The sequence below is a fragment of the Sinocyclocheilus rhinocerous genome, unplaced genomic scaffold (assembly GCF_001515625.1).
Source record: "Sinocyclocheilus rhinocerous isolate Xijiao unplaced genomic scaffold, SAMN03320098_v1.1 scaffold898, whole genome shotgun sequence".
Classification (NCBI taxonomy): Eukaryota; Metazoa; Chordata; class Actinopteri; order Cypriniformes; family Cyprinidae; genus Sinocyclocheilus; species Sinocyclocheilus rhinocerous.
The window spans coordinates 526,071-549,718 of record NW_015652144.1 but is presented as its reverse complement, the minus strand read 5'-3'; the positions used below and the strand labels follow the sequence as shown (position 1 = coordinate 549,718).

Genomic DNA, 23,648 nt, shown 5'->3' with positions numbered 1-23,648 from the left:
CAGTACTTTTCTTGTCGTTTTCTCTTGTAACATGTATAAAATCCTATAAAGATTCACCCGTGTCAGAAAAAAAAAATACTGCACTAAAGGACTCGAGTTTAATTTTCTTCATTAACTTCGCCAGACGCTGCGAATGAGAACATCAGCTCGTATAAAATCCTTCTGACAACAATAAACTAATCTGAACCTAAAACAAAAATCCTCTCGCAATCAATCCTATTTAAACTATAGCATTAAGATAATTTAATTTCTAAGAGAACCCATTAAGTTTAAGCAACTCGTATTGCATTGGCTTTTTTTTTTTTTTTTTTTGCTCTCCGGACAAGGATGCTTATACAAACAGATTAGAACTCTATCTCAAGGGTCTCTGGAATCGCTGGCTCGCCGGGCTTTGGTCCCCTGCTCGCTGTCAATCGGTTTTATCTAATGCTTCTGAGGAGTTTGTGGCAACGTACTTCAGCCGGAAACCACCTGAAACATATAGAAAGGGGTTTACGAGTGCTAAAAGTATTATATGGAGCTAAAGAATAAGGCTGGAAAAAAGTATCTGGCACAAGCTCAAAGCTTGTGAAAAAAGTATCAAAGCACACATGTATGTAACTCTCTCGCTCCCTTGAGGTTTTTAACTGCCACAGCAACACAAAAAACATCTAAGTACATTAAATGAAGCATATAAAACTGGTTCAGTGCATTACAAAGCGTGGGCGCGGGACATTAATAATAATAATAATAAAAAAATCTCATTCACTTTCTACATTAAAATTTTCCGCATTTACTGACGCAAAAATCACTGCGTTTGGTTAAAAGCGCGCGCGCAAACAAACAAGCGGTCTCCCGGCGTGCGCGCGAGACTCAAATGGAGAAAGGAGAAAATGGGCGAAATATGAGTGAAAACGACTTGAATTTCGGTCTGTTTTTCCTTCCAAAATAATCGAATTGACTTCACACGATGTGGAATAACGCACACGAATATATGCTAGTGTTAAGGTACTTTCATGTGGTTTTTAGGGGTTCACCCACCGTTAGGACTATCCTCTCATCCCTCAATATTGTTCGACTGATGAAAAAGCAAAGTGGGTTTAAAAGCGATATGAGGCGAGTAAAATGGCGAGATATTTAGTTTTATGATACAGTCATGATGTTTTATAGTTATATACTATAGTTTTTTTAAACTAGGATACTTCTTTCACATTACTTGTGTGAACCAATCTCTTTGGTACATACAAAGAAAACAAGGTAGCCCTATTTACAAAAACTTCATTTAGTTAGTTAACTTTTTTAATTATTTACAAATTAATAAAACAAGAGTGAAAAATTTAAGGGGGTCTGAATACTTTCCGTACCCACTGTATATATACACAGTATATTTCAAATTTTTTCATTACCGTTACTACTGTGTGTCTATACATATACAGAGAGAGAGAGATGGATAGATAGTATATAGATTTCTTTCTGTCTTTCAGCTAAATTTCTCTCCTTTATTTAGCATTAAACACTGAATTTAACGCACCATATAGTTTAGCACCATTCAGAAATGAAAGGGGTCATATGATGTTGCTAGCAGTGGGCTTAAGAACGGCGCGGCCGGCGGGCTTGCGGCAACCACATGTGACGACTCCGGGCTGGACTCCGCTTCGTCCACGGTGAAAGCCGATCCGGCGATCCACAGCGTGAAGTTGATGTATATTTCCTCAGCGACCAGCACGGGTCAGCTTCAGGCATGACGAAGCGGATATCGTCCTCTTTTGGAAGACCAAACAAAGTAGTTTCGCTTTCACAACGAAACACACAGCGCCTTCACGACATGGCGGCGGCGGCAACAATACTACAGCGAGAATAAAAGTTACGCCTTCTTTCTTTGTGTAAACATTTGGGCAGGGTTATGCAAATCTTCCCACATCGTGACGTAGACATGTGGGGGCGTGTTAGAACCAGCCGTTTTAGGTAGGCGTGGTTGACTCTTAACTTTTATAAAGAATATCTCTTTGGATTTGAGACTTTAGTCTTTGCAACTTTACAGATCTTCTTTATGCACCAAGAGCTTGTAACACTCCAAAGAGAAAGGAAAAATTGAAATCGCATCATATGACCCCTTTAAATGAGAATGCCTTTTAAATTGTAATTAAATTGTGTAATCATGTACTAGAAACTTTGTATTCTTCACTCATTGTCACTGTAATTAACCAAATTATTATTGTTTAATAAGCTCATAAAGAGTTAGATACTGCTTTGTTAACAACCTATTAACCATAAGTAGGCCTAGTTCTCTCTTTAGATTAGGTCACGGAAAATGTCACACACACACACACACATATATATATACATATATATATATATATACATAGAGAGAGAGAGAGAGAGTGTAACATTTTTCAAATATAAAATGAGATAAAATAAATGTAAAATATGTAAATGTAAAATTTGTCATAAATGTCAATATTGTGTGTGAACGTATGCAATTTGTTTTTCCCCTTATTTGTAAGAATCAGCTAAATTACTCATTTTCTTCATTATTCAAAATTTTTAAAATACCCAAACAGATCATGGACATGTGCAAAAGTTTCCACATCTGAAATCATTCACATCTGTGTTTGCATAGTTGTGTAGAGTATTTCTGGCATCTTCATACCTGTCAGCCCGGCGTCGATGGACGGTTGCTTGCAGTCTTGAGCATAATGTCCGCTCAAGCCGCAGTTATAGCAGGACACGTTGTTAGTCTTCTTCATGTTGGTTCCGCTAGACATCATTCCGCCAACCGGCGGAAAGACAGGTGGGTAAAAGCGACGGAAAGGGTGCATCTGAGGCAGACTGTATCCCGCCTGCGACGCCAGCATGTGCTCCGAGTGAGCATACAGGAACGCCGCAGGAGGACCGGTGTGGGGGTAGAAGGGCAGCGGCGTCCTGTTATTCTGGTGACCCTGGGCAGGGAAACTGTTGCATAGAGAGGGAGGGAGATGGAAGAACGCAGGCGGTGGCCCGAACATCTGACGGGCAGGTTGGGGTTGGGGTGGCAGGAAGTAGCTGGGTGTCAGGTGGGCACCGTTTCCTCCACAGGTGCCACGGCAGCCGCAGGCATTGCAGCCCCCCTGCTGCTGCTGCTGCTGCTGCTGTGTACCACTGGCCTGTGGCGTAACTGGCAGGCTGGAGCTGTTGATGTAGGACAAAGAATCGCTCTGAGCGGTGCTGTGTGTGACCGTGGGGGCTGGCAGGGGCCCCGGTCCCGGGGTGTGCGTGGGTACAGTTGTGGGGCAAGGTCCTGGTACTTGGCTACTGCAGGAACTTGAGCTGGAAGGGGCGTTGGCAGTAACGGAGGCCTTGGCGTTTGTTTTGACGGGGTTGTTGGCCGTGGTGGTGTTGGCGGGCTGCAGAGGACACTGGCCGGGCGAGAGGACGCTGAACGCCCCCAGCGGTGGCTGTTGCTGTGGGTGAGCGCTGACCGATGATGCTCCAGGGTCTTGGGCCAGCGGGATGGTGATGGTTATCTTACCCTGCCCCGCGTCTCTCTGGGTGGTGGTGTTGTACTGCAGGGCGTATGGGAGGCACGCGGTCAGCGCCAGCTCCAGCTCCACCACTGAAGGAGGCTGCGGAACATTCTGGGGCTCGGCAACTAATAGGTTCACCATGGCAACCGCTTTCCCGCCAACGCCTTTGGCGAGGTGAGTCTTTTCAGCTGGTTCCTGGGCGGAGTTATCAGACTGACTCTCTGTATCTGAAGAGACACACATTAAATCATTTTGTAGATTTCATTTAATAATTCATAATGGTATTAAACTACTGTGAGAATGGAGCCTCAAAAGTGGAAGTCATCAAAGCTCAGTAAACTTCTATGGTGGTAAACTGGAAAAACAGTTTTTGCATTTTCATTTGCCCCAACAGCAAAAAAAATAAAAAATAAAATCACAATTGCATTTCTATGACTTTACAAAAGAGAGAAAAAAACAAAACAAAAACAATTACATTGGTTATTCAATTTTCTGTAATTGAAAACAGTCATGTATCTACATTAAAACAAACAATATATATATATAATATATATGTATATTTATATGTATGCATGTATATATATACACATACATACATGCATATATATATATATATATATATATATAAGATTAAAAAAAGAAAAGTTAGTTGAAGTAGTAAAATTACTAAAACTAACAGTAAAAAAATAGCTAAATAGAAATTGTAAAAAAAAATCAATTAAAAAGGCAAACACAAAATTACTATAAATTAAACTAGAATTAAAATAATAATTGTGAATATAAAAAAATCAAGCTAATTCAAAACATTAGTAAATACTAATATAGCCCTGACTTAAACCCAATTGAGCATCTCTGGAGAGACCTAAAAATGGCTGTCCACCAACGTTTACCATCCAACCTGATAGAACTGGAGAGGATCTGCAAGGAGGAATGGCAGAGGATCCCCAAATCCATGTGTGAAAAACTTGTTGCATCTTTCCCAAAGACTCATGGCTGTATTAGATCAAATGGGTGCTTCTACTAAATACTGAGCATTTTTCAGTTTTTCTTTTTTAATAAATCTGCAAAGATGTCAACAATTCTGTGTTTTTCTGTCAATATGGGGTGCTGTGTGTACATTAATGAGGAAAAAAAATTAACTTAAATGATTTTAGCAAATGGCTGCAATATAACAAAGAGTGAAAAATTTAAGGGGGTCTGAATACTTTCCGTACCCACTGTATATATAAATAATACTAAAATAACACTGGTGCAGTTTTTGAGTCACTGTTGAAAAACCATAAAAACTCTGTTGTTAGATCACATGGAGAAGCCCTCCAAAGACAATTTTTGCATTGATAAGAATAACAATTTTTTTTAGAGAATAATCTATTAAATGCAACCTAATTTGACTTGCTTTCTTCTTATTTAAAAGCAGTATTCTGTGTAGACGTGACTGAGTTTGTCATTCTGCTAAATGTCTCCTTTTGTGTTTCACATGGGTTTGGAACAACATGAGGGTCAGTAACTTACAGAATTTTTTTAAATTAACTAATTACATTATGAATAACACACCATGGTCCTCCAGGCTCTTCTGGTGAACAGGACTGGACGGCACTGAGTTTGAGCTCTCTGATGATGTGTCCCCATATCGGTCCCTTCCTGTGTCTACATACCAAAAGACAGAAGACAACACGGCTGTAGTTCTTTGTAAGGGAGTAGTATATGCATGCTGCGGTATGTATTTGGAGATGCACAGATATCAATAATTTTTGCTTTGTTGTTTTTTAGCCATGGCACAAAGACCTTTGCAAGCTGCCTGGTTGATCATCAGTGCTGCAGAAGGTTTCTGGATTCCATTAGAAGTCTTGACATCGGTAACTCGTCTGCCTCTATCCCTGAAAACATACAACAGCAGTCGTGACCATAAGCCCTACCCGATGCATCGGTGAATATGCATGCGTCATTGCATTTCAAAATATTGTCTCAATTCAGACACAAACACCAGGTCAACATTTCAATCTGCACCCATATAGAGGGCAACTAAACACAGTAGTGGGTGTTTGTGTACCTTTTTCCAGCTGGCCTTCCTTTGTTCTTCTGTCCAGCTGTGAAGATTCTTCTGTCATTTGTGCAGCTCTGCAGGGCAGAATGCGAATATGTCTAACACGCCTCAAAACAATGACCAACTTTGTCTGTATTACATTTTTTAAATATGATGCAAAATAGTTCACACAATGAAGTAGTATTGCTACACTGTAATCAACTTAGTTCATTAGATGCATGTTTAATTCACTAAGTTGCATCCTGTCTTCCTTTAAAAAAAATAAAAATGGTTACTAAACATTTTTAATCCAATTCTGTATAAAAACCTCAGACAGATGTTTTCTGTCTGATGTTTTGACAGATGTTAAAAATTAATGGGGAATTACTTTCTAATTCATTCATTACTAACTTATGGTAATGAATGGCTAAATTGTGGTATACAGTATTTAACTATTTCTTTATAGACAGTATGCATTAAAAATTGCAGACTGTGTGCACAGTATTCATACTGCAGAAGCACTATCAGTCATATGCCATTCCAAGAATACCAAAGAGCGAGAAACAATTTCACGGCCTCACCTGTTCCAATTCAGTTTCTTTCTTCCAAACTCTCTCTCCATTCTGCTCACAGTTTCCTCTCCTCTGGCATTCAGAGCGCTGATTACTACAGGGAGAAGAAAACAGATTATGTGACAGGAAAAGACTCTACTGATCCTTACAGGACAGACCTGATATTAATCACGTACAGCGGCCTCAAGTATTTGGACACTTAAGCCACACTTAATACATGAATGGCATCGCATTAGATAATAAAATATCAAACCAAGTTACATTTATATATAAAAAAAAAAAGATTACACAAGTATACGTTACAAGCAAAACAAAACACACAAAAAAAAGTTTTAAATTATTAAACAACATATACACTGAAGTCTTTTTAAAATCTATTTGAAAGAAGCGTTCATCAGATATGCTCACCAAGGCTGCATTTATTTGATCAAAAAGTAAAGCAGTAATATTAGAGAGAAAAATTATTACAAAAAAATAAAAATGGTTACTAAACATTTTTAATCCAATTCTGTATAAAAACCTCAGAGAGATGTTTTCTGTCTGATGTTTTGACAGATGTTAAAAATTAATGGGGAATTACTTTCTAATTCATTCATTACTAACTTATGGTAATGAATGGCTAAATTGTGGTATACAGTATTTAACTATTTCTTTATAGACAGTATGCATTAAAAATTGCAGACTGTGTGCACAGTATTCATACTGCAGAAGCACTATCAGTCATATGCCATTCCAAGAATACCAAAGAGCGAGAAACAATTTCACGGCCTCACCTGTTCCAATTCAGTTTCTTTCTTCCAAACTCTCTCTCCATTCTGCTCACAGTTTCCTCTCCTCTGGCATTCAGAGCGCTGATTACTACAGGGAGAAGAAAACAGATTATGTGACAGGAAAAGACTCTACTGATCCTTACAGGACAGACCTGATATTAATCACGTACAGCGGCCTCAAGTATTTGGACACTTAAGCCACACTTAATACATGAATGGCATCGCATTAGATAATAAAATATCAAAACCAAGTTAAATTTAAAAAAAAAAAAAAAAAGATTACACAAGTATACGTTACAAGCAAAACAAAACACACAAACACAAAAAAAAGTTTTAAATTATTAAACAACATATACACTGATGTTCAAGTCTTTTTTAAATCTATTTGAAAGAAGCGTTCATCAGATATGCTCACCAAGGCTGCATTTATTTGATCAAAAAGTAAAGCAGTAATATTAGAGAGAAAAATTATTACAATTTAAAATAACTGTTTCTATTTGAATATATTGTAAAATGTAATTTATTCCTGTGATGCAAAGCTGAATTTTCAGCATCATTACTCCAGTCTTCAGTGTCACATGATCCTTCAGAAATCATAACAATATGCTAATTCCTTACTCAAGAAACATTTCTGATTATTATCAATGTTAAAAACTTTTCTTAGCTTAATATTTTTGTAAAAACAGTGATGCATTTTTAGGATTCTTTAACGAATAGAAAGTTGAAAAGAACAGCATTTATTTGGAATAGAATCCTTTTGTAAAATGTCTTTACTATCACTTTTGATCAACTGAATGCATCCTTGCTGAATAAAAATATTCATTTGTTCAGTGAAGGTCTACCTCAGTCCCGCAGCTCTGACGCTGTAAGCCTCCACATCTGTAAAAGAGAAAAGTCACTGATGAGACTGTACCATCAGTACAGCATTAGCACTTGTATGCGTGCAGGCAAGTGTTTCTAGGGCAGATCTGACAGGTCTGTATCTCTCTCACCCTCCTCCAGGCTGGAAGTCTCTGAGCAGTCTTCAGAGAAACCGCGTTCAGGCTGATGGATTCTGGCTACGGGCGCACTGGTACCTGCAGAGACGAGCAGATGGGCAAGTGTTACACAGTGAAATCATGTTTAGTCTATTAATATACTGATATTTGGTCATTTTAACATTAGTCATCAACTGATAGCATTTTCTGATTGGCCAGTCAGAAGGATTCTCACAGTGGCTGCATGGCAGTGCAGACGCATCAGACAGGAAGAACCTGGAAACTTCACATCTCTGAAGGACATCCTGTGATAAATTCAGGAACTTCTCCCTGCAAAGGAACGCGATAGAGAGAGAGAGAGAGAGAGAGAGAGAGAGAGAAAGTTAAAGGTATTGAAACATAGTCACTGATTTATTTTCACAATCTGTGACCACATCTAAGCTGTGCTACAGGAAGCAGAATCCCCTCTGGTCCTGACATCAGTGTTACTGACCTAAATACTGCCATGTGTTGTGGGACTTGAAAAGGACACTTTGTTTTATGTGACAACAACAAAAAAAGAATTGAACACTGAATCCCTTTGACAATTTAGTGACGGACTTGATCCAAATCTTTCAATCTCTGAAGAATTAAAAACCATCTGCCTAATGCTATATCATTTGAACATCTGTAGTCAGGAAACAGTTCTGAATAGGTTTAGGTTAGCAGTTGTAATCCTCTCCATGTCTAATAAAACTAATGCACTTGTATTTATCGTTTTAAAATATGCTAGTTATGCATGGCTCAATGTTGTTTTTGGTTTAACACTGAGACTTTCAGATTTAGGAATTGCACTGAAATGTATGCTTTCAGCACAACTGCATTTATCCCATGACACAGCTATAATGTGATTATAATGACAGCGAATAGTGCATCAAACTGAACAAAAACCCATGCAAGCCAAAAAGAGAGAACCTAAGCAACTTAAAGCTGAGGAAAAGGAATGCGAAAGTAATGCAACTTTTTTTTTAACACAATTATGCAACATTACTATTACAAGTAATGTTTCTCAACACTAGTTAAGAGTGAGATGAGATTTACCTGAGGTTTCTCTCCAGTTCTCTGGATTCACATTGATCTCCACGACTGAGTAACCTGACGATGCCCTTCTCAAAGCCATCAGGACTCTGCTCCTTAGGAAGCTAGAGAGACAGAGGGATTGTTTTACCTCACTTTGCATTTGAAATTCAATACAGCTAAGCTACATAAAGTATATGGACACCCCCTTCTAATTAACAGGTTTCCATGAGTACAAATCTTAATGATATTCTAGGGAATTGTGCGCTTCTAATTTTATAGCAACAGTTTGGGCAGGATCCTTTTCTATTCTAACATGACAATGCCTCTGTGTATAAGGCAAGGTTCAAAAAGAAATTATTGATTCAGTCAGTGTGGAAGAACTTGACTGCTCTGCAGAATCCCAGCTGAACACCTTTGGTCTGACTTTAAATGCAGATCTTGAGCCAAAAACTCATCACCAAACACCAATGATTTGTACATATGGGTACAGTCATTTTAGACACTTCCAAAACTGTTGCAACAAAGATGGAAATACAGTTTATAAATATATGAATTACGTTTTCATCTTTGTTGCAACAGTTTTGGAAGTGCCTTTTTCTGTTCTAAAGAAAGGGGTGTCCCAATGCTTTTGTCCATATAGTGTATGTACAAGCCATTGGTGTTTTTGGCTCAAGGTATGCACAGTTTTTGGCTTAAGGTATGCACAAAATACTCAGATAATCCAACTAGCTATATCAGACAAAATGTGCAGTGCACAACCAAACCGCTCTGTGTGGAAAACTGATTCCCAAAATGCAACCACCCAACTTAACATTCCATTTCCAGTGTAATAAATTGTTTGTATTTGAAAGAAAACTCTTTGATTTATAATTTGATTGGAATGTCATTTTCAAACAAAATTAACAAAAACAAAAAATAACCATAACTATTTCCAAAATGATAACAGGATGGCACTCACTAAAATAAACATGTAAAGATCATTTTTCAACAACCTGCCATACTGAAACATTTCTTTGCATATTAAATACTGTTTTGTACACTGTTTTTAAAGATATAGTATGCTGTAAATCTAACTGTTTTAAATGTGTATAAATTGTAAAACATTAATCGAAATAAAGCTAAAATAATTTTTCATCTAATATTTATGTATTTTGTATGCAAAAAATATTAAATAATATGAAATATTACAAATTAAAAAAGACCAAAGCACATAAAATAAAACTATAATTGAAATGAATCTTGAAAATATCAAATAAAAGCCTATTTAAAATATTAAGAAATACTGTAATAGTATATAGCAGATATACTTGCCTTGCCTTGCCTATAAATGTTATTAAAATAACACTGAAGTTCATACAGTGCAGTATGCAGAATGCCAGTATTCCATTACGAACACAGCCAGAGAGAGGAAAATAGAAATAGAAACAGATGGATAATGTCCCTCGCTGGTCTGGCCAGGTGGCATCTTGCCCAACCGGTGGGCACACTGGCATGTGCTACAATCCCATGTGACTAAACAAACACAAATGCCACACCAAAGACCTACGTCTCTCTGCTCACCTTTAATAGAAAATCCTCCAACTCACGATGACTTTTGGTGACGGCAGTAGATGAAGAGTCTGACCATTTCACCTGCAAAAGAGGAGAAACTCAATAAGACCAGTATTGCTCTCATCGGCCTGAGCATAACGGATCTTTTACTTGGATTCCCCAGAGCTCATCATATTTCACTCAGACATGAATAATTGTACTTGTCCTTTTGCCACAGATTCCTTAACATGGATTTCTTCACATGCCCTCTCATCATATTTCACTCAAACATGAATAATTGTGCTTGTCCTTTTGCCACAGATGCCTTAACATGGATTTCTTCACATGTCTTTGGTCAAATATTCCAATAGTTTGGGTTCCAGAAATGACATTACAGCAAGAGAAGAACATTTGAGTCTTAGACTATTAGCTCATTTTCAAAGATTACGATGTGTTAGGTAAATCAAATATTCCAATGGAATCTCCCACTGAAATCTAGGCATACCTAAAATATTTAAACCAGCCCAAATAAACACACTGACATCAGAATGGGGCGTATGTCCAGAATCAGTTTTCCGCCAAACTGGGTCATTGCACTATTTTTTTACACTTGAGCATTTCAGCCACTAGAGTTCACTTGGTTTAAATTAACTCATCACAACTTTAGCTCATGCAAATATTATGTAGAAAAAGAAAGTCTCAGTGCTAAACTGAAAAGAATGCATGCATAACTATCATATTTTTTAACCAGTACAGACTAAAGTCTATTGTTTTACTTTAATTCAGCAAGGATACATTAAATTGATCAAAAGTGACAGACTGTTATAATATTACAAAAAGACATTTATATAAGACCTTTAGAATGTTTACAAAAGATTTTAATTATTCATATTAAAATTTGCTCATCAAAGAAACAAATATCAACTTTACAAAGATATTAAAAGCCACACAACTGTTTTCAACATTGATAAGAAATGTTTGTTGAACAGCAAATCACCATATTAGAATGATTACTGAAGGATCATGTGACACTGAAGACTGAAGTAATGAGAAAAAAAAACGGCTTTGCATCACAGGAATAAATTACATATTAAAATATATTAAAAAAGAAAAGTTATTTTAAATTGTAATAGGCCTAATACTTAATATTACTGCTTTTACTGTCTTTTTAATCACAAATGCCGCCAATTCAAGCTGAAATGCATTTGATAATCATGCTGCTGCACATAGTTTGTGCACTTTCGCTTTCGAATTCACAATCTTGGTGTCATGTTTTACAAGAAAAGTCTGTTGCGCTAACATCTTGATTTTACAATTTGGTTGTACAAATGAAGTAGGCTCAACATCTGTGTTGGAGCATTTATCTATATTTAAAAAAAAAAAAACACTGTGATAATGTCTTGAGCCATTTTCTTGTTTGTGGATTTACATAAGTGCAAAACTGTTTTCACTGTAGTCTGTTTCTGGTAGAATTACACAATACAGGTCCAAATAATTTGCATCCATTGTGAAAGTTCTGGCAGATATCCACTCCCAAGACTCAATAAGATGATGCCTGTAATTGTGGGAATTCATCTATCTCAGACAACAAAAAAAGTGTTGAAGTGTTTATCTGTAACTCCAAACCAGCTCTTTCAACACCCGAGTAAATATTTTAGCCTTAACAAGGGCTGGCATGCTATTTCGTCTGCTTCTCCAGTGAATACTGATGTCTTAATCGTAGGGTTTGGCGAGACACAGGTGGTCAGGGTTCAGTGGTAAGCCTGGGAAAGGGTGGAGAATCCGTCTTCCAGTGACGCATGGGGATTTCTGATTGGGATGCAACTCGCATAAGGACGGAATACAAGACTTCAAGACGGACAGAGAAAAGGGAGTGGCTCAAATGCTTTCCTTGAACACCAAATGCTTTCCTTTTCATTCCATTCTTTCAACCTTGTTTTGATGAGGATGGATTGGACTCGGCAGAATGGTGCACAAATCTCAGCGTCTAATGATTTTATGTTCACACTGAGAACATCTCATGTTTAATAATGTGTAACAGCATTCATTTATGCTGTTTATGATGATAACAAACAAATGTGACCGTGATTGTGGTCTCAAACACTTAAATCTCTGTCAGAAGTGCTTTCTATCTTAATATATCCTGGGGAGAGCAGAACGAAAGACTCATGTCCTCACGGGTGTCCTCAATACGTCTCCTTCCCACTTAAGCCTCCAAACAACCTTTAGGTTACGAAAACTGAATAACAGCACAACAGACAGGCTGTTATGGAAATTTTGTTTATTTGCTATAAATATCAAAAAGTTTTGACACTGAACTTTTAGCCTGTATAAAAATAATTGTATAGTTTTGAACCAACAGTCAAGTAAAGTTTTATTTACTTGTCAAAGCCAATTTTCACTCGCACCCGGTCCGTAACTTTAAGGCAGACAGTTCAGCGTGACCTTTTACAAGACCTGATTAATAGTGAAATTGTCAAAGCCATTTTAAAAGAGGAACTAGTTTCAACTATACAAGCATCCTAAAAATACAACGCTCAAAAAAACCAAAATGAGTCATGACTCAACAGCTAAAGATGCCAGTCTCAATGAGAATAGCTGTACCAGGGATCCAAGATGTCTTAGAGGAGTTTACGATGCAAACAGCTTTAAAGAAAAAATAATAATAATCTAAAACTAGTTGCTCAACATGACCAGAACACGTATGTTAGGGGACTTTATTTTACACCCTCACAATCTTCCCACAATAAACACTTGAACCAAAATTCTAGACAAGTGTTTTCTGTTTAAAGATGCTGGATTTCATTTCTATCATTACTCATCCTGATTTCAGAGCATCTGTGCTTCCAGAATCCTAAAAGTGTCAGAAGGGGGATATTTCCTGACACATTCTCACTTACAGCAGTCATAATGTGAGAAATCACATTTTCCTTTCTTTTTATAAAAAAAGGAAGTTCAATGTACAAATTAGTTTTACGTATTGAAGTACAATGGGTTGTGAATGCAATTGTGTTGACCAAATAGACCATTTATTCAAACTACAAATGCCAAAATGACTCAGTTGTCATTTATCGAAGACATCAGACAATTGCAGTACAGCCCAAACAATACCAGCTACTTGCACAACATTGTGAGATAATCATCTTGCTTTCCTCAATTTCATATTTTACAGGATATTTATCGTGCCATGCCCTCGACCCAGCTTTTGTGATAAAACTGTATTGCAGGATTCCAGGGTAATTTTCAACCCTGAAAATTACACGATACATTAGGCAAAGGAAAAGGAAAGCACTTCTCTCAGTCAGGCCTCTCTCTCTCTCTCTCCCCGACTGTTTTGGCGCTGGTCCATACTCTCACTGTGAGCTGAGCCAAAGCCTCTTTGGTGAGGCTGTCAACTCTGTATCAACAACCGGATGTTTACAGCTCAGGCTTTGCATGTTTCCTTACTTGTCCCGGAGAGACAGAAATCTCATGTACACAGCCGAGAGCATAGCTCGGCCTTCAGGTCAAGTCTGGAACCACAGAGGCTGAGTGCCTCATTTTGAGGCCTTTTTAACACCATGAATAATGCAAAGCGTGCATGCAAATCTGAAACAACAGCTGCTACTAAGACATTAACTGTGCATTGATTCACACCGTGCCTACACTACATTAATGTCCTTTTTAACCAGCAACATGGGCACAAATAAAACAAATAGTTTTAAAGTCAAACTTTACTTTACTGCGTACTTCCGAATGGAACACAATATTCAATGAGGGGAAAAAAAGTGGTGTAGGACTTGATTTTATCCATTGAGAATTGACTGAACCGTGGGTGTTAACATACCACAATAAACACTTGAACCAAAATTCTAGACAAGTGTTTTCTGTTTAAAGATGCTGGATTTCATTTCTATCATTACTCATCCTGATTTCAGAGCATCTGTGCTTCCAGAATCCTAAAAGTGTCAGAAGGGGGATATTTCCTGACACATTCTCACTTACAGCAGTCATAATGTGAGAAATCACATTTTCCTTTCTTTTTATAAAAAAAGGAAGTTCAATGTACAAATTAGTTTTACGTATTGAAGTACAATGGGTTGTGAATGCAATTGTGTTGACCAAATAGACCATTTATTCAAACTACAAATGCCAAAATGACTCAGTTGTCATTTATCGAAGACATCAGACAATTGCAGTACAGCCCAAACAATACCAGCTACTTGCACAACATTGTGAGATAATCATCTTGCTTTCCTCAATTTCATATTTTACAGGATATTTATCGTGCCATGCCCTCGACCCAGCTTTTGTGATAAAACTGTATTGCAGGATTCCAGGGTAATTTTCAACCCTGAAAATTACACGATACATTAGGCAAAGGAAAAGGAAAGCACTTCTCTCAGTCAGGCCTCTCTCTCTCTCTCTCTCCCCGACTATTTTGGCGCTGGTCCATACTCTCACTGTGAGCTGAGCCAAAGCCTCTTTGGTGAGGCTGTCAACTCTGTATCAACAACCGGATGTTTACAGCTCAGGCTTTGCATGTTTCCTTACTTGTCCCGGAGAGACAGAAATCTCATGTACACAGCCGAGAGCATAGCTCGGCCTTCAGGTCAAGTCTGGAACCACAGAGGCTGAGTGCCTCATTTTGAGGCCTTTTTAACACCATGAATAATGCAAAGCGTGCATGCAAATCTGAAACAACAGCTGCTACTAAGACATTAACTGTGCATTGATTCACACCGTGCCTACACTACATTAATGTCCTTTTTAACCAGCAACATGGGCACAAATAAAACAAATAGTTTTAAAGTCAAACTTTACTTTACTGCGTACTTCCGAATGGAACACAATATTCAATGAGGGGAAAAAAAGTGGTGTAGGACTTGATTTTATCCATTGAGAATTGACTGAACCGTGGGTGTTAACATACCAGGAGCCAGGCGGGTTTCTTTGAAATAACATAAACAAGAATAGGGTCCATTTTGATTTCATGTTAAATTGAATCTCTTCCGTAGCGATCCAAGCCCATATTATTATACAGCTATATATTAATATTATATATATGGATATCAATACAATATTTTTTTTAAATTACTGTAATGCTATAATGTTTAGCAATGATTATGTTTGGAAAATGTTTTGAATATCTCCAAATATTACTTTAATTGGTATCTGTAAGAATGAACTAATTAGCTAGAATTAGAGTTAACTAATTATTTTAATGCAAATTCATTAAAATACAGTCATTTGCATTCTGTGAAAAACAGATTATGTGCAGACCTGTACGGATTTTGACATAGTTTTGTATAACTACCTCAACATTTCTTATCTCACTTTCTAAGGAGACTTTCTCTTATCGGCATGACATAGAACTGGGTACATATCATTCTAAATCATTTCCCAGAATCCTGGAGCTCTCTAAGCTTCTTTTAGATGAAATGTCAGTGTTGAAACTCAGCGTCTCTGATGGGTTTTTGAACTTACCTCAAAACTGTACTGCCTGCCGTCTCCTCCCATAGAAACCTCCTTCAGAATGATCTTCTCAATGTGCACCACTGCAACATCAAAAGACATCATCGTTACAGTGCTGCAACTCTTACTTTTTTTCTGTGTTGAAAGGGATTTCAACATGCGGAGGCGAGATACCTTCCCTCTGCGACGTGCCGCTGAGGTGTGGATTGGCGTTGCTGCAAAGAGTCCAGTCTACGTCATTCTTCCGGTGTGGACAGAGGAACCCCGGCCTGGAAAACTGGCTCTGAAAGAAAAATAAATCATTAAGAAGGTGAGTAAACACATCAATTTCCAACATCAAACTCTCTGATGAGGAAAATAGTTTTTTTTTTTAGATTTGAATTTGAGGTTATATAATTACTATGGGTTTTTTCCTATCCACACTAAAAGCAGCTGTCATGTTAAGCAAGAAAACAACTGCCAGTTACAGCGTATTTGATGTTTAATACAGTTATGTGAAGCAACCAACAAAAATGTCTTGTCTAAAGTAACAAGACTCGGGTTAAAGGTGCATTCACTTGTCTTCACGCCCATTGTCATTGTAGTTTAGTCTCCTCAAATTGCTTTATCGTTTCACAGCAGGTCAGCCAACACTGATCTAATTGACAGCAGAATGGCCAAAACAATGCCATTGCAGGACATTGCAAATTTGAGAGGGAACAACTGATCTAGAAACCCAACATTCAACTAGTGGATGGGTTTCCAAATGAGAGGCATAAATCAGAGCACTGCTTCTGAGGTGTGACACTTACAATCAAACCAAATCAAAGCTATTCACATTCAGTCATTCAAAATGTGTCAATTAATTTGATTGAACCAACTGTTTTAAAGCAAGTGAGCATAATGCCTCAGCTTACATGACCACGACTCATCACCATCATTTTAAACCATTAACATCACTCTCAACCTGACATCAGCAACAAACAACAGACATTCATAAACAGACAGAGAATGTGGTGCTGGAGGCCTGATTTGGTCTAATGAGCGTGGACGTCCCATGCAACGAAAAGTCCCACACATGACCTCATTTACAAAATGCAAAGCTCACAATAAAGTCATTCACATGGAGATCAAAAGAGATCAGGGAGGATAGCATTGGACACATAACATGACCACAAGCCTACAAGACACCGATGAACGTAGCAAACCAAATGGGCCATCATGTCATGGTTGTATTGGATTAAAGTGTTTGGATATTTGACAAGGCATATTCCTATTGAGGGGCTGGCTGAGACCTATAACTTACATTAGATAGCCAGGGACGCATTTACAAAATGCAGTGTCACTTTTGTTAGATCTGCGTTTCTGAATTAATTTAAGGGTGATGAATATATTTGACCACAGTATTTGCCAGGATTTTCCCTGTCAGGGTCTGGCTTAAAGGTGACGCTTTAAACGACTGAACATATTGACAGCGGTCAATCTGACATGAGCACATGCATCCTGCAGATGGCTGATACACCTCTGACTGTGCCTTGTCAAAAAATAAAAGAGTTAAAAATTCTAAAATGAAACATATTGGACTTTATTGGAACCAATCCTAGAGGGAATTTCCAACGTAACTAATCAAAACTTGATTTTTAAGAACTCCGTTCCTAACAATTCCCAACAAGACAAGATCATCCAACTGTAAAACATAAACGGGAATGAAGAAAATCTTACAGGAACTTCTGTAGCTGCCATGTGAATCCTTTAACTGTCCAATAGTATGACATTTTTTCAGTACATTAAATTTAAAGATCTTCTAAACATTACTATCCAATGAGACTCTTTAAAAAACTACATAGGAATCAAACTCTTCTATGGATTTCAGTTTATCCAATAGGATCTTATTTGTTACTTGTTCCAATTGGGATCCTTTAGGAATGATTCAAAAGTAGAAATTCCAACAGGGATCCAGCATACATTCCTTTTTGACTATTCATGTTCATTTACGAGTTTGTGTCAGTTTAAGTGGTGGTACCATGGAACACTGATTGTATCACATCCACATGCTACAGGAACACTGATTGTATCACATGATGCTACACCATGATATTTTGATCATCTGATACCATCATTGTACCATGGTACTGCTGTCACAGGACTTTTCTGTAAAGGTGGTATTCCCAAGAATACCATGATATTGCCATGTTCTTGTGGCAGTATGAATATGATATTCAGAAAACCATTGTATTTATATGCTACTCTATGCATTTCAAAGAATGCAATGTATTAGAATAGAACACATCTGAAAGACCATGGTAATTGCATGGTCATTTGGTCATTTTATTAGTGACTTTAGCCAATACATGAAAAGGTACCATAGTAGAACAATAATATTCCCTGGAGTGCTATGTAAATATCATGGTTTTATAGGGGTGGGGGGAAAAAATCGATACAGCATAGTATCGAGATATTTTCCACAGCAATACTGTATCGATACACGGACACCAAGTATCGATCTTTCATTATACTATTTGGTAGAATAACAAAATCTATTTCTTTACAGTCCACAAGATGGTGGTGTTGAGTTTTTTCTAAAATCCTTTAAAGGGGTCATATGATGCTATTTTAAAGATCATTATTTTGTGTATTTGGTGTAACAGAATATGTTGACATGCTTTAATGTTCAAAAAACACATTATTTTTCAAATACTGTACATTATTGTAGGTCCTTTATGCCCCGCCTCTCTCAAACACGTCATTTTCAACAAAGCAATATCTCTTTGGATTTGAGACTTTAGTCTTTGCAACTTTACAGATCTTCTTTATGCTCCAAGAGCTTGTAACACTCCAAAGAGAAAGGAAAAATTGAAATCGCATCATATGACCCCTTTAATGCACGGCAAGCCGTTGATTATCCCGCTTATTCCCTGGTCATTTGCCAGTATTGACAACTTAAAGCGGTTTATGATGTTAGCAGCGCAATATTTAACCGCAAGGGTAAAAATGATGGTTATTTTTGTCAGTTACAGCTCGTTAGCTCTAGCTTTCTGCCCGCTTCAAATCAGATACAGAGATTAAATAGTGTGGTAAGACCACATTTATTTGAATGAATTATCGATCGAGAGAGAGATGACAGTTGTGTTGTTGCCAAAGTTTTCGTTTGGGGACATAATTTGAAGTTGGAAAAAGGTAATAAATTGCAATATATCGCAGAATATCACAATATATTTAAAATCGCAATAATATTGTATCGTGACACAAGTATCGTGATAATATCGTATTGTGGGGCCTCTGGTGATTCCCACCCCTATGGTTTTACCATCTGACGTCATCATTGTACCATGGTCCTGTGCCAGGACTTTTCTTAAAGAGTGGTATTCCCAAGGCCACTATGCTATTGCCATATTCATATGGCAATATGAATATGATATTCAGAAAACCATTGTATTTATATGCCACTCTAAATATGTCAAAGAATAAGGTGGTATTAGCATAGTGCACATCTAAAAAAAAACATGGTAATATCATGGTGCTTTTGGTCATTTTTATTAGTGACTTTAGCCAATACATCAAAAGGTACATCAAAAGGAACTAGCATGTTTTTTTTTTTTATGTACCATAGTAGAACCATAATATTCCCTTGAGTACCACGTAAATACCATGGTTTACCATCTGATACAGTCATTGTACCATGGTACTGTCACAGGACTTTTCTGTAAAGGTGGTACTCCCAGGAATACCATGGTAACGTTACCATGGTATTGCCATGTTCATATAGCAATATGAAATTCAGAAATTTTCAAAGAATAACATGGTATTAGCTAGTGCACATCCGAAAAGCCATGGTAATACCATGGTTATTTTGGTCATATTGTTAAGTGACTTTAGCTAATACATGAAAAGGTACCATGGAACTACCATGTTTTTGGAACTGTACCATAGTAGAATCATAATATTCCCTGGAGTACCATGTAAATACCATGGTTTTACCATCTGATACCGTCATTGTATCATGGTACTGTCACAAGACTTTTCTGTAAAGGTGGTACTCCCAGGAATACCATAATAACGTTATTGCCATATTCATGGTATTTTAGGGTACGTTTCCAAATCATGAACTTGCCATGGTATTTTTGACACTTTTGTTAATTTAATGTCAGAGATTTTGAGGTAACGTTAAATATAACACACCCATCTTTGGAGTCTGTCCAACTGCGCTCGCAGCTCTTCCCGCTGATAGAAACTGAACGCCGGGTGTAACGATCCCATCGTGAAGAGCAGCCGCAGTTGATCCACAGTCTCCGGCTCCGGTAGAGCGCCCCACATCCCGGCGTCCATTCGACTCAACGTCCTGAAGAGAATCCCGGCGCATTCCCTGCTCTTGGATCCGAGCAAAGACAAATAAACGAGCAGTTTAGACAACACAACGGGGTCGCTTACGTCAACCAGCCCCTCCAGATCAGCGGGGCAGTTGGCCCGGATCTCATAATCCCGCAGGACGGTGAAATCTCTCCGGGACAGATCCTCCAGACAGGCGCCGAGGAAGCGTAGCTCCAGCGGCTGACACATATGCAGCAGCCCGCAAAGCAGCTCCACGCGTCCGGATGAGTTCAGCTGTAAGCCGAACCACTCGAACACCGCCTCCTTGTCGAGCTGAGCCGCTCCGGTGCCGCTCTCCCGATCGGATCCGTTAACGGAATTCAAGTCGCATCGGTGATTTTCGCCTCCCGCCGCTCGCAGCTTCATCTTCATCATTATCAGCTCTCAAACACGAACATCAGAGATGGAAGTCCATGGATGGTACTTTCTGGCCAATATTTCGGCATCAAAACGCGATGAAGTTCCCGCTTTGGGGCGGAATTTCGTTGAAAAAAATTCAACTAAAAAAATGTGCTGTCTGTAGTCAGACGGTGTGGCTGTGGTCAGTTTGCCAGATTACTCGCCTGCCGTGCCTCCAGAATATCCTGTCAATCATCCGTGACTCCACCCACTCGTCATATGAGTCGCAGGGTCCTAAACTCACCAGCTCGAAATATATATTTTATGGACTGACAAAATATAACAAATATATAAACAATTAAGTCCATTAATTATGAATTTAATAAAATACGATTAAATAATTGCATAACTAATTAAATATGTCACGAAATATATTAAAGGGCTTAACGGTGCTATAATCATAAACTCGAGTGGCCTTGTGCTTTATATAAAATGATAGGGCTGGGTAAAAAAAATATTGATAAAATTATCATTTTTACGGAACGATATCGATTCCTAAATCCCAAGAATCGATTAGTCTAGCCTGTTTTCAGTTAATGGAGGGAACATTGAAGGGTACTTCCCATCCAATAAATCGCAATAATCATTGTGCTTTGGTACAAGTTTTTATGACAGCCACCATTTAAATGTTTATATTTAAAAAAAACGAATTGAAGTAGAAATATTAATATGTAACTGTAACTTTCTTATTGTAAAAACTTCATAAATTTTAACCCTCAATATTATAGTAATGTTACACCAACTAACTCTCATGTATATTTTACAGCATTGGTTGAGATTTTTTTTCCTTGAGAAAATTTGGCGTGTACTGTAGCCTACCTGATATATATCCAAAATAATCGATATTGAATCGAATCGAATCGGTAATTGAATGGCAAGCTTGTTAATTAGAATCGAATCGAATCGTGAAATTTGTGTCAAAACCCAGCCCTATAAAATGACTTCTAGAAATATGATATATATAAGACACTATAGTTAATTTAATTACATTTATTTATGACAACAACAACAAAAAACACAATAAAATAATTATTCCGCCAAATTACATAGTTCCATAGTGGCGTACGCTCATTGATACATTATTCAATTAACCGACTCATGTCACGTTTAAGTGTTTTGTGTTAGATACTTGCTTCTAGCAATGCTGTTTTTACACTTGACATAAAATGCTCAATATGTAACAAATGATTACAGATAAATTCCTAACAAGGTGCTAAATAAGGACTATAGTACAAGAAGGGTGTGAGTTAGTATCTAACAAATCTAACAACCATTGTAGTCCTTTATATACAGTGGCTTCAAATGTTTGATGTATATGACTGTGTAGTTGCGCCTCTTCAAATTATGTAAACCACAAGCTTGTTTTACTCATAAATCGAAAATCCCGAAGGAAATGGTGAGTTAATGTTGGCCTACAAGTGATGACGCCATGACAAGATGACGTATTCAATCTCATGTGAGTGTATATTATGTAAAGCATATTTTTATGCACTTTTCCGTGTATTCGAGTAAAAATGAGGGAAACATTTTTATTTTAATTTGTGAACTGATTGCAGTACCAGCATGAATCACTAGAGGTTCCCCAGACCCGAATTTAAGAATGCACGTGTGGGAAACCCTAGTTGTACTCAGTGTAAAGACCATTATATCCTTCAGAGGGCGACATTGTATAGCCGTGACATGATGTGTATATTTCGACAAGCACTCTGCTTCACTAAGTTTTCAAGAACATGTAGAGTTAACGTTCAGCAAATATCATAACCAACCTCCCCAATACCACCATTTCCTTTCATATATTAGGACAAGCAGAAACTTTTCTCTTTCTTGAGATGCATGCCGCCTTTATTCCCACTGCTTTTCCACCCCAGATCCTCCACACAACAAATGCATCGTATTTCAGCGTCATTACATCATATTAAAAACACTACACACCATTAAACTAAACTCACATGCTTCAGTTCACTTGTTTATGTCTCCTCTATTTTTGTCTAATGTCATTCCTCTGGTACCTGGAGGGGCCCACCTTTGATCCAAAATAGCTGTGCTAATATATAAATGTGTTTGAACAGCGGATATGTGTACAAGTCTGTGGTGTATAAATATATACAGAGGGACGTTTAGCAAAGCAACTCACAGGTTATTCCTTCCTCAGGTACTAATGTGGTTGGATGTGTTACTTTCTTTCTAAACATCTTTTTATTCATAAACAGGCCAATGGAGAATGATGGTGGTCCCCGAGGAGTTATTTCACAGTATTAGGATTCAATATAAGGCGCCAACATCTGTGTTTAAGTATCTGGCCTAAACGGATGGAAACAAACTCTGTGCTACTGGAAGAATAAAGGCATAGTCTTCACTGTAACACAAAAGACATTGCACAGACAAGATGTTAATGTAATGTCAATGGACTCTTTTAAATAACTCGATGCATGACGGCAGAGAAAATAAAGACTTTTTGGACTGCGCTATTTGTGGAATGGGCCTTGGGATTGGAGGCTCGGAGCCATTTGGCTTGACTTTCTTTGAAGATGGTTTTGTGGAGGGTTAAACCCGTACTCCTCCCTCTCTCTGATGCCTGTCGCTCTTTCATTCTGCCCAGGAAAGGCTGTACGTCACTGTGGGTGCAGATATAAAAAGATACAGTCTTTGGCTGTATCTTGCCATCTGCACACTGCTTCTGTAGCACTGGACTGTAATTCATGTCAGTGATGAGAGCATTTTTAGCTCTTGTCTTGTAACGTGTTGGTGGCGACGTGTTGGTGTTTAAACTTGTGGATATCCAGGATTCACATAGCTGGTGAGAGAATAGTTTATTATTTTAGTGTTTTTTTTTTTTGTTTTGTTTACTTGTTTATAGGAATATTTGATGTTTTCTCAATTTAACTTTTCTAAGGGCCATGGTGTTATGTTAATGGCCATGTGTAATCATGGCAACAATATGTTTTGGATGCATTTGTTAAAATAACTTATCAAAATACCATGGTGTTATCATTTGTTCATTGAATCATGGTACTACTAAAGTACATATTTGTATG

General features: G+C 37.8%; 1 protein-coding gene across 1 annotated transcript; it reads right to left on the bottom strand.

Annotated features, from left to right (window-relative positions):
- Nucleotides 1-20,841, bottom strand: LOC107713659 (zinc finger CCHC domain-containing protein 2-like). The gene is made up of 14 exons (XM_016519243.1): nucleotides 20,026-20,841; nucleotides 16,042-16,150; nucleotides 15,880-15,950; nucleotides 10,444-10,515; nucleotides 8,905-9,005; nucleotides 8,060-8,154; nucleotides 7,840-7,923; nucleotides 7,690-7,726; nucleotides 6,851-6,935; nucleotides 5,533-5,600; nucleotides 5,268-5,359; nucleotides 5,037-5,129; nucleotides 2,630-3,709; nucleotides 1-471 (listed from the first exon to the last, which is right to left on the bottom strand). Exons 1-14 carry the CDS (start codon nucleotides 20,587-20,589, stop codon nucleotides 410-412), a joined length of 2,613 nt encoding a protein of 870 aa, XP_016374729.1. The 5' UTR covers nucleotides 20,590-20,841; the 3' UTR covers nucleotides 1-409.
- Between the last annotated feature and the right edge of the window lie 2,807 nt (nucleotides 20,842-23,648).